Here is a 13135-nt window from a genome sequence, read left to right as displayed (position 1 = left end):
AATATTTTTGGACCTGTTTCTTTAGGCAAGGGAAGCAAAAGCAATAATAAACAAATGGAATCTAATTAAGCTTAAAGGCTTTTACAAAGTGAAGGAAACCACATACAAAATGAAAAAAATAACCTACTGAATGGGAGAAGATATTTGAAAATGACATGTCTGGTAATGGATTAATATCCAAGATACATAAACAGTTCATACACCTCAATATCTAAAAAGCAAAGAACCTGGTTAAAAATTGGGCAGAAGACCTGACTAGACATTTTTCCAAAGAAGACATACAGATGGCCAACAGACATATGAAAATATGTTCAACATTGCTAGTCATCAGGGAAATGCAAATTGAAAGCATAACGAGCTATCACTTCACACTGTCAGAACTGCTACTGTAAAAAAGACAACAAATAATAAATGTTGGCAAGGATATAGAGAAAAGGGAACATACACTGTCAGTGGGAATGTAAATTTTTATACCCACTATGCATAACAGCATGGAGGTTTTTCAAAGAAACTGAAAATAGAACTTCCATATGATCCAGCAATTCCACTGCTGGGTATATATCCAAAGAAAATGAAAACATAAATTCAAAAAGATGTATGCAACCTAATGTTCATAGCAGCATTATTTACAATAGCCAAAATATGGAAGCAACCTAAATGTCCATCAACAGATGAAAGGATAAAGAAGATGTGGCGGGGGGAATACACACACACACACACACACACACACACACACACACACACAGGAATACTCATCCATAAAAAAGATTGAAATTGTGCCATTTGCAACAACATGGATGGGCCTGGAGGGTATTGTTCAGTGAGGTAAGTCAGACAGAGAAAGACAAAACCTGTATGCTTTCACTTATATATGGAATCTAAAAAATAAAACAAATGAATGAACATAACAAAACAGACTCAGAGATACAGAGAACAAACTAGGGGTTAACAGTGGGGAAAGTGGTTGGTGGAGGGTCAAGGAAGGGGAAGGGAATTAAGAGGTACAAACTACAAGGTATAAAAAAAAATAAGATATAATGATGTCATGTATAACACAGGAAATATAGCCAATATTTTACAATAACTTTAAATGGAGTATAATCTATAAAAATATTGAATCACTATGTTGTATATCTGAAACTAATATAACATTGTAAATCAACTATACTTCAAAAAAAGGTCAAACTTTTATGCTTGTAAGATTTTGCATGCATGGTTCTCTCTATTGATAATAACCACTTTTACCTGGTAAAACATCTACTCATCCCTTAAGATCCTTTTCTTCTCAGGAATTTCATTCCCTATAAAGTCCTTCCTAACCTCTTCAGGGAGAATTAATACTTCTATCATTTTAACTTTATAGCACTATAAACACTTTTATAGCATTAAATACATAGCACTGTAGTTATCTCTTTATATTGGACTCCCCCATTAGACAGTGAACTCTAGAATGGAGATATATCTCTTTATTTTTATATTCCTTTACCTTCCCCAACACTCTACCCTAAAGCAGTTGCACAGAATAAGTGTTGTGTCTGTGTATGTGTAGACACACACACACACACACACACACACACACACACACACACACACACTAAAAGAATGGATGAATGTATTAACAAATGAATACAGTTATGATAATCGCTCATATTTAATTTTTTCAGAAGAGGGAGTAATGAACACTGCATAGGACTAGCTTCTTTATGTCTGAGGGCAAAACAAAGGGGAAATCTTATCTTTGGTCAGAATAACATCTCGATGAAGAAGAAATAAGCCCCTGTTTATTGGGCAAATTAAGTGGCTGAAGACTTTTCTGCTCCCCATGAGAGAAAAATGGACACACTCTCACTGGGAAGGGAAACAGAGTGGGAGTTCAAGAAGGAGAATCAAGATTCCTGAGGCTGCCCAGCCTGGCAGGAGAATGGGAGTGCTTTCTATCAGTGGACTTTGGGCAAACCTGGTATCCTCTCTGGGCCTCAGTCTCCTCCCTTGTAACACGATAGTCTTGGACTACAGTGATAGTTAAGATGTTCCATCTATGATCTCCATACCAGGTTCTGCACAGAGTTCTCAAGCAAGCAGGAGAGTTAATCATCCCTTTTCGCTGCACTAAATTATGAAAGGATAAGGACAACAGAAGATCTCTTAGGAACCATGAAGGAAAAATGCATAATTTATAAAGAACATTGAAATAAGCAGTAGAAGGTATGGGATAGGGTGTAAAAGAAAAAGCTGGGTAAATAAAAAACATAAAATATGGTATCAGAAATTAACTTAAGTATATCCATTATCAAAATTAATGTAAATGGACTCAATCAAAGGAAAAATGTTCTCAGATTGTAGACTGGAAACCAAACTAGATCCAGACATACTGTTTACAAGAGATACACCTAAAACATAAAGCATGGAAATCCAAAAGTAAATGAACCATAAAAGAGAAACATAACAGTAAGAATTAACCAAAGAAAGCCACTACAGGGGTTTTAATATCAGTTAAAATAACACAAAAATGCATATTAAGCATAGAGAATCAGTGAGATATAACAACCTATGAGCAACAGAGGCCCAGGATAGGTTAAAAAAAAGAAGGCACAATTGACAAATCCACAATCCTAATATGTGATTTTTAAACAAATCTCTCACATAAAATACTAGCTGAAACAAATAAAATATTGGTAAAGATATAAAGTATTTGAATAATATGATTAACAAATATAAATTTTAAGAAATATATATGTATACATACCCCCATTGTAGCACCTGTAAGTGGACAAAATAGCTCCTACTATTCTCTGCCTTGCTTACTCCATGCCAAACACACTGTCTTCTTTGTCCTAAAACAACTCTGTCTTATTCGTAGTGTTTCAGAGAACAGAAAAAGAGGAAGAACTGCCCAACTCATTTTATCATCTGATACTAAAGCTCAACCAAGGATAACACAAGACAGAAAAATATGGGCCATTCTCACTTATGATCACAGATGAGAAAGTTCTATTAAAATATTAGCATATTGGGCTCCCCTGGTGGTGCAGTGGTTGAAAGTTCGCCTACCGATGCAGGGGACACAGGTTTGTGCCCCGGTCCGGGAAGATCCCACATGCCGCGGAGCGGCTGGGCCCATGAGCCATGGCCGCTGAGCCTGCACGTCCGGAGCCTGTGCTCCACAACAGGAGAGGCCACAACAGTGAGAGGCCCGCGTACCGCAAAAAAAAAAAAAAAAATTGGCATACTGCGTATTAGCAATTTATTAAAAACTAATCACAAACAGACTTTATTCCAGAAATGCAAGGGTGTTTCAATGTTTGAAAAATCTATTAATTTAATTCACTTGTTGACATTTGGGGCTGGATAATTCTTTATTGTGGGGGCTGACCTGTGCATATACGATGTTCAGCAGCATCCCTGGCCTCTACCTACTAGCTGCCAGTAGCACCTTCCTCCCAGCTGTGACAACCGAAAATGTCTCCAGACACTGCCAAATTAAACTGTCCCCGGTTGAGAACCCACTGATGCAGAGGCTGATGAACTGTCTCATGCATTATGTTTCCACTTAATGGGACCTGGGCCAACTATACAGGCCTAATGAAACACTGCCCAGACTGCTATATTTTGCTTCAGATAATATCCATCAAACATAGTTTTCACTTATTTTAGAATTCAAAGTTTTATATACCAAAAGAACAATGCTAAATCCACTGTATTATTCCTCTGTATAAAATCGAAGTATACCTCCACAGGATGCTGGTTCTAAATTTACTCAATATCTAGTATCCACATGTAAACTATATGAGGACAACTTTTTGGTAACTTTTATTGCAACATAATTTTATTTTATTTTATTTATTTATTTATTTTATTGCAGAGTGTCTAGTTTATTATGAAAGGGTTCTCCCAGTATGTACATAGGAACCCAAACTTCAGTTTATCCTGCCCACCCCCACCCCCCGCAAAGGCATATCAGCAACAACAGGGTTCCTTCATGGTACCTAGAAGAACTGCAGAACTGCTGGGGTGAAAACATCATCGATGCCCCCTGTGTTGTGTACTTTACACACTCTGAGGCAGTGTGATAAAGCTCTCAACATAGCAGCCTATCCAGGCAAGGTCATCCACCAAATGCATTCTCCCAGGACTAAGAGACAATCTCACTACACACGAAGATACTAAGACCCAAACTCCAAAAGCCAGAGCTAGGGTCCAGGGCACTGGTTCTTCTACAGCACCAGTAGGACACATCAGAGTGACTGGGAAGCTTTCAACACTACACCTATAGGGCCCCACTCGGAGTCAGAGGGTTTGGGGACACCTGTGACTGGATGCAGAGGAGTGAATGCTCAGAGGGCAGGGATGCAGGAGGTCGTCATTCCTTGCCCTCCTTTTTTCATAGTTGTATATAACCAGATACATACAAAAACATACAGTTCACTTTTATTTATAATCAAATGGGCACTATACTTTCAAGTGCCTAATCCCACTTTAAAACTTCATGCTGGATGCTGGTGGCAGGCCAAGATATTACTTTTGTATGCATTAAATCCCACCCTGGGCTTCAGGAGATAGATGATAAGAGAAAATAACTCACTGTCATCCCCCTTTGCCATGAGACCGGTAGCTCTGGTCTGCCAGGTATTGATAAAATAAGAGAAGGCAGCAAATTGGTGGACAGAAATCTTATGGGAGAGACGCCTGGCTGAAATACCAGACTCTACCCCAGAGGGAAACTGGCGTCTCTTAATCTAGAGCTATACTCGGACCAGCATGGACAGCACCTAACCAACCATGTTACAATGGAAAGCAACAACTGACACCTGTCCTTAGAAGCAGTATCAGGTGGGAGTCAAAGTTTTCTTTGCACAACAGAAGTGACCGTGTATACAGTGTATACAGCTTGTCCTCCACCAAGGCTAAGTTGAGGGGACTTGAGTATCAGGGACAAAGGATTTAAGCCAATGATTATGGTGCCGCTGGGACTGGAATAAGAGGTGTTACTAGGCGTTCCCTACAACAAAAAGGGGTCTAGAGCTTGGTAAGGCTACAACAAAGGTCTCCTTTTTCTTGACATCTCAGCCAGCTCTTCCCTGATGTGCTGCGCAGAAACCTCATCTCTTTTCAGCTTTGCTCACTTCAGTGCTTCCTAGTAGATCTCTTCCGCTTGTGCATATCATTCTCTGTGCATCAGGGCTGCAGCCAGATTACTGAGCAGCACTTGGAGCTCAGGGTGCTCCACCTGTCTCGCCAGGTCTGACGCCCTCTGTGCGTGAACACAGGCCTCATCAGAGCGGCCCTGTGCATCCAGGGTGGTAGCCAGGTCACTCAGCAGCACAATGGTCTGTGGGTGTCTTTCTCCTAGTATTTCTTCAGAGATCTGTAAAGCTTCTTCATACATCCTTTGTGCCTGTGATGGCTGCTTGGAGAACAGAAGGTAGCGGGCATAGGTGTCTAGGCACATGCCCAAGAGGAGATGGGCGTTGGCTTTCTCTTACACTGACAAAGTGTCTTCTGATAATTCGTTTTCTCTTTCAATTTTTTCCTCTATAGCTGAAATGCAGAATTATAGCCAGCAAGAACCAATTCCTGTCTATTCTGAGCAGTATAAATAGTGGCCAGCTTTAGAGAGATTTCTATTATTGCATTGTCTTCCTGTTGCATGGCCCCTCCAAGCAAGTAACTCATTGTTGCTCTAAAAAGTTTTTCTGCATTTTCAAGCTGACCCCGTAAAAATGATAAGCTGGCCATCAAATCATAAATGTAAGTGATGGCCGTCTTGTTATCACTCTTATAGGCAAGATGAAGAGCATCATGCAAAATTAGCTTCGCCTCTTCTGGCTCATCTTTCATGATGCACAACTGCCAGCCGCAGCAGTTGTGAAACTGAAATTTTTTGTTCTAGTTCTGTGAAAAATGCCATTGGTAGTTTGATAGGGATTGCACTGAATCTGTAGATTGCTTTGGGTAGTACAGTCATTTTCACAATGACTTGGATTCTTCCAATACAAGAATGTGGTGTATCTCTCCATCTGTTTGTATAATCTTTCATTTCTTTCATCAGTGTCATAGTTTTCTGCACACAAGTCTTTTGTCTCCTTAGGTAGGTTTATTCCTAGGTATTTTATTCTTTTTGTTGCAATGCTAAATGGGAGTGTTTCCTTAATTGCTCTTTCAGATTTTTCATCATTAGTGTATAGGAATGCAAGAGATTTCTGCATTAATTTTGTATCCTGCTACTTTACCAAATTCGTTGATTAGCTCTAGTAGTTTTCTGGTAGCATCTTTAGGAGTCTCCATGTATAGTATCATGTCATCTGCAAACAGTGACAGCTTTACTTCTTCTTTCCCAATTTGGATTCCTTTTATTTCTTTTTCTTCTCTGATTGCTGTGGCTAAAACTTCCAAAACTATGTTGAATAATAGTGGTGAGAGTGGACAACCTTGTCTTTTTCCTGATCTTAGAGGAAATGCTTTCAGTTTTTCACCATTCAGAATGATGTTGGCTGTGGGTTTGTCATATATGGCCTTTATTATGTTGAGCTAAGTTCCCTCTATGCCTACTTTCTGGAGAGTTTTTATCATAAATGGGTGCTGAATTTTGTCAAAAGCATTTTCTGCATCTATTGAGATGATCATACGGTTCATATCCTTCTATTTGTTAATATGGTGTATCACATTGATTGATTTGCATATATTGAAGAACCCTTGCATTCCTGGGATAAACCCCACTTGATCATAGTGTATGATCCTTTTAATGTGTTGTTGGATTCTGTTTGCTAGTATTTTGTTGAGGATTTTTACATCTATGTTCATCAGTGATATTGGCCTGTAGTTTTCTTCCTTTGTGACATCTTTGTCTGGTTTTGGTATCAGGGTGATGCTGGCCTCAAAGAATGAGTTTGGGAGTGTTCCTCCTTCTGCTATATTCTGGAAGAGTTTGAGAGGATGGGTGTTAGCTCTTCTCTAAATGTTAGATAGAATTCGCCTGTGAAGCCATGTGGTCCTGGACTTTTGTTTGTTGGAAGATTTTTAACCAAGTCTCAATTTCAGTGCTTGTGATTGGTCTGTTTATATTTTCTATTTCTTCCTAGTTCAGTCTCAGATGGATGTGCTTTTATAAGAATTTGTCCATTTCCTCCAGGTTGTCCGTTTTATTGGCATATAGTTGCTTGTAGTAATCTCTCATGATCCTTGTATTTCTGCAGTGTCGGTTGTTACTTCCCCTTTTTCATTTCTAACTCTATTGATTTGAGTCTTCTCCATTTTTTTCTTGATGAGTCTGGCTTATGGTTCATCAATTTTGTTTATCTTCTCAAAGAACCAGCTTTTAATTTTATTGATCGTTGCTATCGTTTCCTTCATTTCTTTTTCATTTATTTCTGATCTGATCTTCATGATTTCTCTCCTTCTGCTAACTTTGGGTTTTTTTGTCATTCTTTCTCTGATTGCTTTAGGTGCAAGGTTAGGTTGTTTATTTGAGATGTTTCTTGTTTCTTAAGGTAGGATTGTATTGCTATAAACTTCCCTCTTAAAACTGCTTTTGCCGCATCCCATAGGTTTTGGGTCATCGTGTTTTCCTTGTCATTTGTTTCTAGGTATTTTTTGATTTCCTCTTTGATTTCTTCAGTGATCTCTTGGTTATTAAGTAGTGTATTGTTTAGCCTCCATATGTTTGTATTTTTTACAGATTTTTTTCCTGTAACTGATATCTAGTCTCATAGCGTTGTGGTCAGAAAAGATACTTGATACGATTTCAATTTTCTTAAATTTACTAAGGGTTGATTTGTGACCCAAGATATGATCTATCCTGGAGAATGTTCCATCAGCATTTGAGAAGAAAGTATATTCTGTTGTTTTTGGATGGGATGTCCTATAAATATCAACTAAGTCCATCTTGTTTAATGTATCATTTAAAGCTTGTGTTTCCTTATTTATTTTCATTTTGGATGATCTGTCCATTGGTGAAAGTGGGGTGTTAAAGTCCCCTACCATGATTGTGTTACTGTCGATTTCCCCTTTTATGGCTGTTAGCATTTGCCTTATGTATTGAGGTGCTCCTATGTTGGGTGCATAAATATTTATAATTGTTATATCTTCTTCTTGGATTGATCCCTTGAACATTATGTAGTGTCCTTCTTTGTCTCTTGTAATTGTCTTTGCTTTAAAGTCTATTTTGTCTGATATGAGAATTGCTATTCCAGCTTTCTTTTGATTTCCATTTGCATGGAATATCTTTTTCCATCCCCTCACTTTCAGTCTGTATGTGTCCATAGGTCTTAAGTGGGTCTGTCGTAGACAGCATATATATGGGTCTTGTTTTTGTATCCATTCAGCCAGTCTATGTCTTTTGGTTGCAGCATTTAATCCATTTACATTTAAGGTAGTTATTGATATGTATGTTCCTATTACCATTTTCTTAATTGCTTTGGGTTTGTTTTTGTAGGTCTTTTTCTTCTCTTGTGTTTCGTGCCTAGAGAAGTTCCTTTAGCATTTGTTGTAAAGCTGGTTTGGTGGTGCTGAATTCTCTTAGCTTTTGCTTGTCTGTAAAGGTTTTAATTTCTCTGTCGAATCTGAATGAGATCGTTGCTGAGTAGAGTAATCTTGGTTGTAGGTTTTTCCCTTTCAACACTTTAAATACATCCTGTCACTCCCTTCTGGCTTGCAGAGTTTCTGCTGAAAGATCAGCTGTTAACCTTATGGGGATTCCCTTGTGTGTTATTTGCTGTTTTTCCCTTGTTGCTTTTAATGTTTTCTCTTTGTGTTTAATTTTTGATAGTTTGATTAATATGTGTCTTGGCGTGTTTCTCCTTGGATTTATCTGGTATGGGACTCTCTGTGCTTCCTGGACTTGATTGACTATTTCCTTTCCCATATTAGGGAAGTGTTAAACTATAATCTTCAAATATTTTCTCAGTCCCTTTCTTTTTCTCTTCTTCTTCTGGGACCCCTATAATTCGAATGTTGATGCGTTTAATGTTGTGCCAGAGGTCTCTGAGACTGTCCTCAATTCTTTTCATTCTTTTTTCTTTATTCTGCTCTGCAGTAGTTATTTCCATTATTTTATCTTCCAGGTCACTTATCCATTCTTCTGCCTCAGTTATTCTGCTATTTATTCCTTCTAGAGAATTTTTAATATTATTTATTGTGTTGTTCATCATTGTTTGTTTGCTCTTTAGTTCTTCTAGGTCCTTGTTAAACGTTTCCTGTATTTTCTCTATTCTATTTTCAAGAGTTTGAATCATCTTTACTATCATTACTCTGAATTCTTTTTCAGGTGACTGCCTATTTCCTCTTCATTTGTTTGGTCAGGTGGGTTTATACCTTGCTCCTTCATCTGCTGTGTGTTTCTCTGTCTTCTCATTTTGCTTAACTTGCTGTGTTTGGGGTCTCCTTTTCGCAGGCTGCAGGTTCGTAGTTCCCATTGTTTTTGGTGTCTGCCCCCAGTGGCTAAAGTTGGTTCAGGGGGTTGTGTAGGCTTCCTGGTGGAGGGAACTAGTGCCTGTGTTCTGGTGGATGAGGCTGGATCTTGTCTTTCTCATGGGCAGGACCGTGTCCGGTGGTGTGTTTTGCGGTGTCTGTGACCTTATTATGATTTTAGGCAGCCTCTCTGCTAATGGGTGGGGCTGTGTTCTAGTCTTGTTAGTTGTCTGGCAAGGGGTGTCCAGCACTGGAGCTTGCTGGTTGTTGAGAGGAGCTGGGTCTTAGCGTTGAGATGGAGATCCCTGGGAGAGCTTTCGCTGTGTGATATTACGTGGAGAAGGGAGGTCTCTGGTGGACCAATGTCCTGAACTCGGCTTTCCCACCTCAGAGGCACAGGCGTGACATCCGGCCAGAGCACCAGGACTCTGTCAGTCACACGGCTTTTGGGAAGTCTGAGGTCTTTTGCCAGTGTTCAGTAGGTGTTCTGTAGGAGTTGTTCCACATGTAGTTGTATTTCTGATGTATTTGTGTGGAGGAAGGTGATCTCCACCTCTTACTCCTCCGCCATCTTGAAGGTCTCTCCAACAAAACTGATAGTGTGACTTGTTCAGGTATGTTGTTCATTCTGTGGCTTCCATTGTGCAGGTCCAGAGTCAGTCATTTGTTAGCAACACATACATATCTTCAAAGGCAATGCTGCTCCAGAGACCAGTGCAAAGCAGTCACTGGTTGTCCAGACCTCGTGTCAGGGAGGCTGGTCTGCTTGTCCTGGAGCTTCGGCCTGAGAGGCAGGCATCCGATGTAGCACTTAGCTAGATTTGCTGCCTGGTGGGCACCGTCTCTGACTTTCTCTCCCTGCCTGGCTCTCACTGGGGCGCCATCTTTTTTTTTAAATCATAGAATCTTAATGCTGATACAGAGGAACTTGGAGATGATATTGTTAAATCGCCTTATTTTACAACAAGGCAACAAAGAGGTGAACTGTCACAGAAATAGTTACTGGAAAATCTAGAACTTGAATATAGTTTTCAGGATTTCAAGACAAGAGCTAATTTAAACATGCCACTTACAATGGTAATATTAACAGATTAGTCCACCAAAAAAAAACACAAAAAACTATTTAGCCCACAGTATGGCTAAAACATCTAGCAATGAAAAATCAGTAGGCAACAACAGCATTGCAGTAATCACTATTAGAGTAACCCAAAAGTTATTATGTTGAAAAGAAGTTTTTAAAAATAATACTGGGCTAAGTTAACTAAAAAGTGATGGGAAGGTCTATTAATAATTTCTGTGGGGATTCTTAAAGGAAACTTAAAAGCTCTTAAGAGGCTGGTGATCCTGGTTCTTTAATGTCTAACTTCACCATACAACTTAGGACTTTCCTTTCCATGACAGGTCTATACCAAAAATATGATTCAAACTTATCAGGCATAACTAAGGTTGTTTGGGACCTCTCCATTAACTGCCAACTCCTTAAGTTAAGATTTGTAAATCTGCCCTGAGAATGCTAGAAGAGACATGCTCTGTATTAGAGATCATGCAACACACAAGACTGCTAAATTTTATTCTCTTGAAATAGAAATTACATATATAATTCTGTAATTTCCCTCATTTCATAAATTTTCCTCAATTTTTCAAGGGTGTTTCCTTTAATATCAATTTAAGCAGCTGGATTTACATGCAGAAAACCATTGGTGATACTCATGCCTCCTCCATCTTTACTTGTTTGGTGTGATCAACTCCTAGATCTCCCATGATCTGAGGCCTTTTCCTGTTCTCTTTCCCATCTTCCTCCTCTAATTAGACTTGAGGCTGAAAGCAGGATGATTAACCCTCTCATGACCATGCTGATGTTTCTCATACTAAATTAGGCAGTTTTTTCTGAAGTAGGAAGTAGATTCTCAGTTATAAACTTCAAGGATTGTCTTACAGTTAACAATTCAAGGAAACTACCAATTAGCTATTTTAAGTCTTCACTACAAAGAGACAGAATTTCCATATATAGTTACCACTGGATAAGATATATTTCATAAAGGCAGCATTGCGAAGATGAAAGGAGATATTTTTATTCCCTTTAAAGTCAAAAACACAAAACGATCCAGATAGCTTTTTCAGCAGTTACAAATAGAGTGTGTTATTTTTCAAACTCTATTAAAGTCAATTACTTTGTGAGCCTGCGAGTCAGAATTTTCCATGATAATGAATTAAATGGGCGAAGCAACACCGTACATACCCTGAGTGGCTGTTGGGGGTAGTTGGAGGCTACTGTCTAGCTTCTCCCAAAGGTAAGTTGGTCGAGGAGTGCCTTCCTCTGAGCTACAGAGCAGGATGACATCGCTGCCAATATCCTGGGGTCCTTGTATTTGGCAGTGTGGGGCAGAAGGAGGAACTATAATAGGAAGGGTAAGCAATAAAGAATACATTTACCATGAGTCAAATGATGACAGAGGAGACATCAACATTCAGCACTAGAACCTCAGGTAACACTGTTTTGGGGACACATATTAGAAGACTACCTCATGAGCAAAGCCAGTGAATGGTATGTATGATGCACAAGTTTGGCCATAGGTGCAGGGCCTACAACTTCAGGTGGCAGGGAGCAAATATGTATAAGGGGCAACACCCTCTGATTATATTTTTAAGATACCTTATGGCTTTAGTTTCACTCTTCTTCCTCCAAAGAAGTATTCGAAGAATTCTTAAGATCCTTCATGTCAACATATTGCTTTTAAAAGCATTACTGAATACACAAATGTTCAGAGCAGCATTATTCACAATAGCTGAAAGGTGGAAACAACCCAAGTGTCCATAGAGGGATGGAAGGATAAACAAAATATAGTGTATACATACAATGGAATATTATTTAACCTTGATAAGGAAATTCTGACACATGCTACAACATGGATGAACCTTGAGAACATGCTAAGTGAAATAATTCAGTTATAAGAAGACAATAATGTATGATTCCACTTATATGCAGCCCCTAGGGTACTCAAATTCATAGAAAAAGAAAATAGAACAGTGGTTTCCAGCTGCTGAGCTGAGGGAGAAATGTCATTTAATGAGCAGAATTTTATTTTTGTAAGTTGAAGAAAGTTCCAGAGATTGGTTGCACAACAATGTGAATATACTAAATTGTTCACTTAAAAATTGGCTAAGATGGTAAATTTTGTTATATTTTACCACAATTAAAAATTTTTAATTGATGAAAGAGCCCCCTTGTAAAGAAGATATCTCAAGGAACAGCATCCACTCACCCTGCCGGCTACTCTCGGCTAAGACCACCTTACCATAGTTCTTTGTTACTTTACAAACAAAACCAGACACACCAACATTATACCAACTTCTGTTCTATGGTGGGAGGAGTCAGAGCAAGGTTCAAGTATATCTAGTACTTGATAGTAATGCAATGGACATTTTATAATCATTAATACAGATAAGGACACAAAGGATGTGAAACAAAAAATTACAAAAAACAAAAGAATACTAAAGGAAGAAGGTGATAGTTTATAGTGAAAAAGCAAGCAAATAAAAATATAAACTAAGCCCATGGCTTGGATTCCCATATTTGATAATGCATACAGTAGAGTTTAAACACAAGTGATGATGCACTTGTAATGCTAATGACTTTTTAATAAATGTGTTCAACCTTGCAAAAATGAATGAATGAGTGGAAAATGAATGCACTACACACAGGAACCAGCAAAGAAAATGGGTGGGGGAA

General features: G+C 38.7%; 1 protein-coding gene and 1 pseudogene across 7 annotated transcripts in view; both read right to left on the bottom strand.

Annotated features, from left to right (window-relative positions):
• The window catches only part of IGSF11 (immunoglobulin superfamily member 11), a gene marked incomplete at its 5' end in the record, with an annotated part of 179174 nt that overhangs the window by 16573 nt on the left and 149466 nt on the right, over positions 1 to 13135 (bottom strand). For all 6 annotated transcript variants that reach the window (XM_082655141.1, XM_082655143.1, XM_082655140.1 and 3 more), the window contains one exon: positions 11645 to 11800. In XM_082655141.1, the coding sequence (XP_082511267.1) occupies positions 11645 to 11800 (156 nt within the window). The remainder of the gene's footprint in view (positions 1 to 11644; positions 11801 to 13135) is intronic.
• Positions 5033 to 5860, bottom strand: LOC309822657 (tetratricopeptide repeat protein 19, mitochondrial-like; annotated as a pseudogene). The gene has a single exon. The product of its transcript is annotated as a tetratricopeptide repeat protein 19, mitochondrial-like (transcript).

The sequence above is a fragment of the Grampus griseus genome, assembly GCF_964374135.1.
Source record: "Grampus griseus genome assembly, chromosome: 5".
NCBI classification, from domain to species: Eukaryota; Metazoa; Chordata; class Mammalia; order Artiodactyla; family Delphinidae; genus Grampus; species Grampus griseus.
This window is presented reverse-complemented; position numbering and strand designations above follow the sequence as displayed.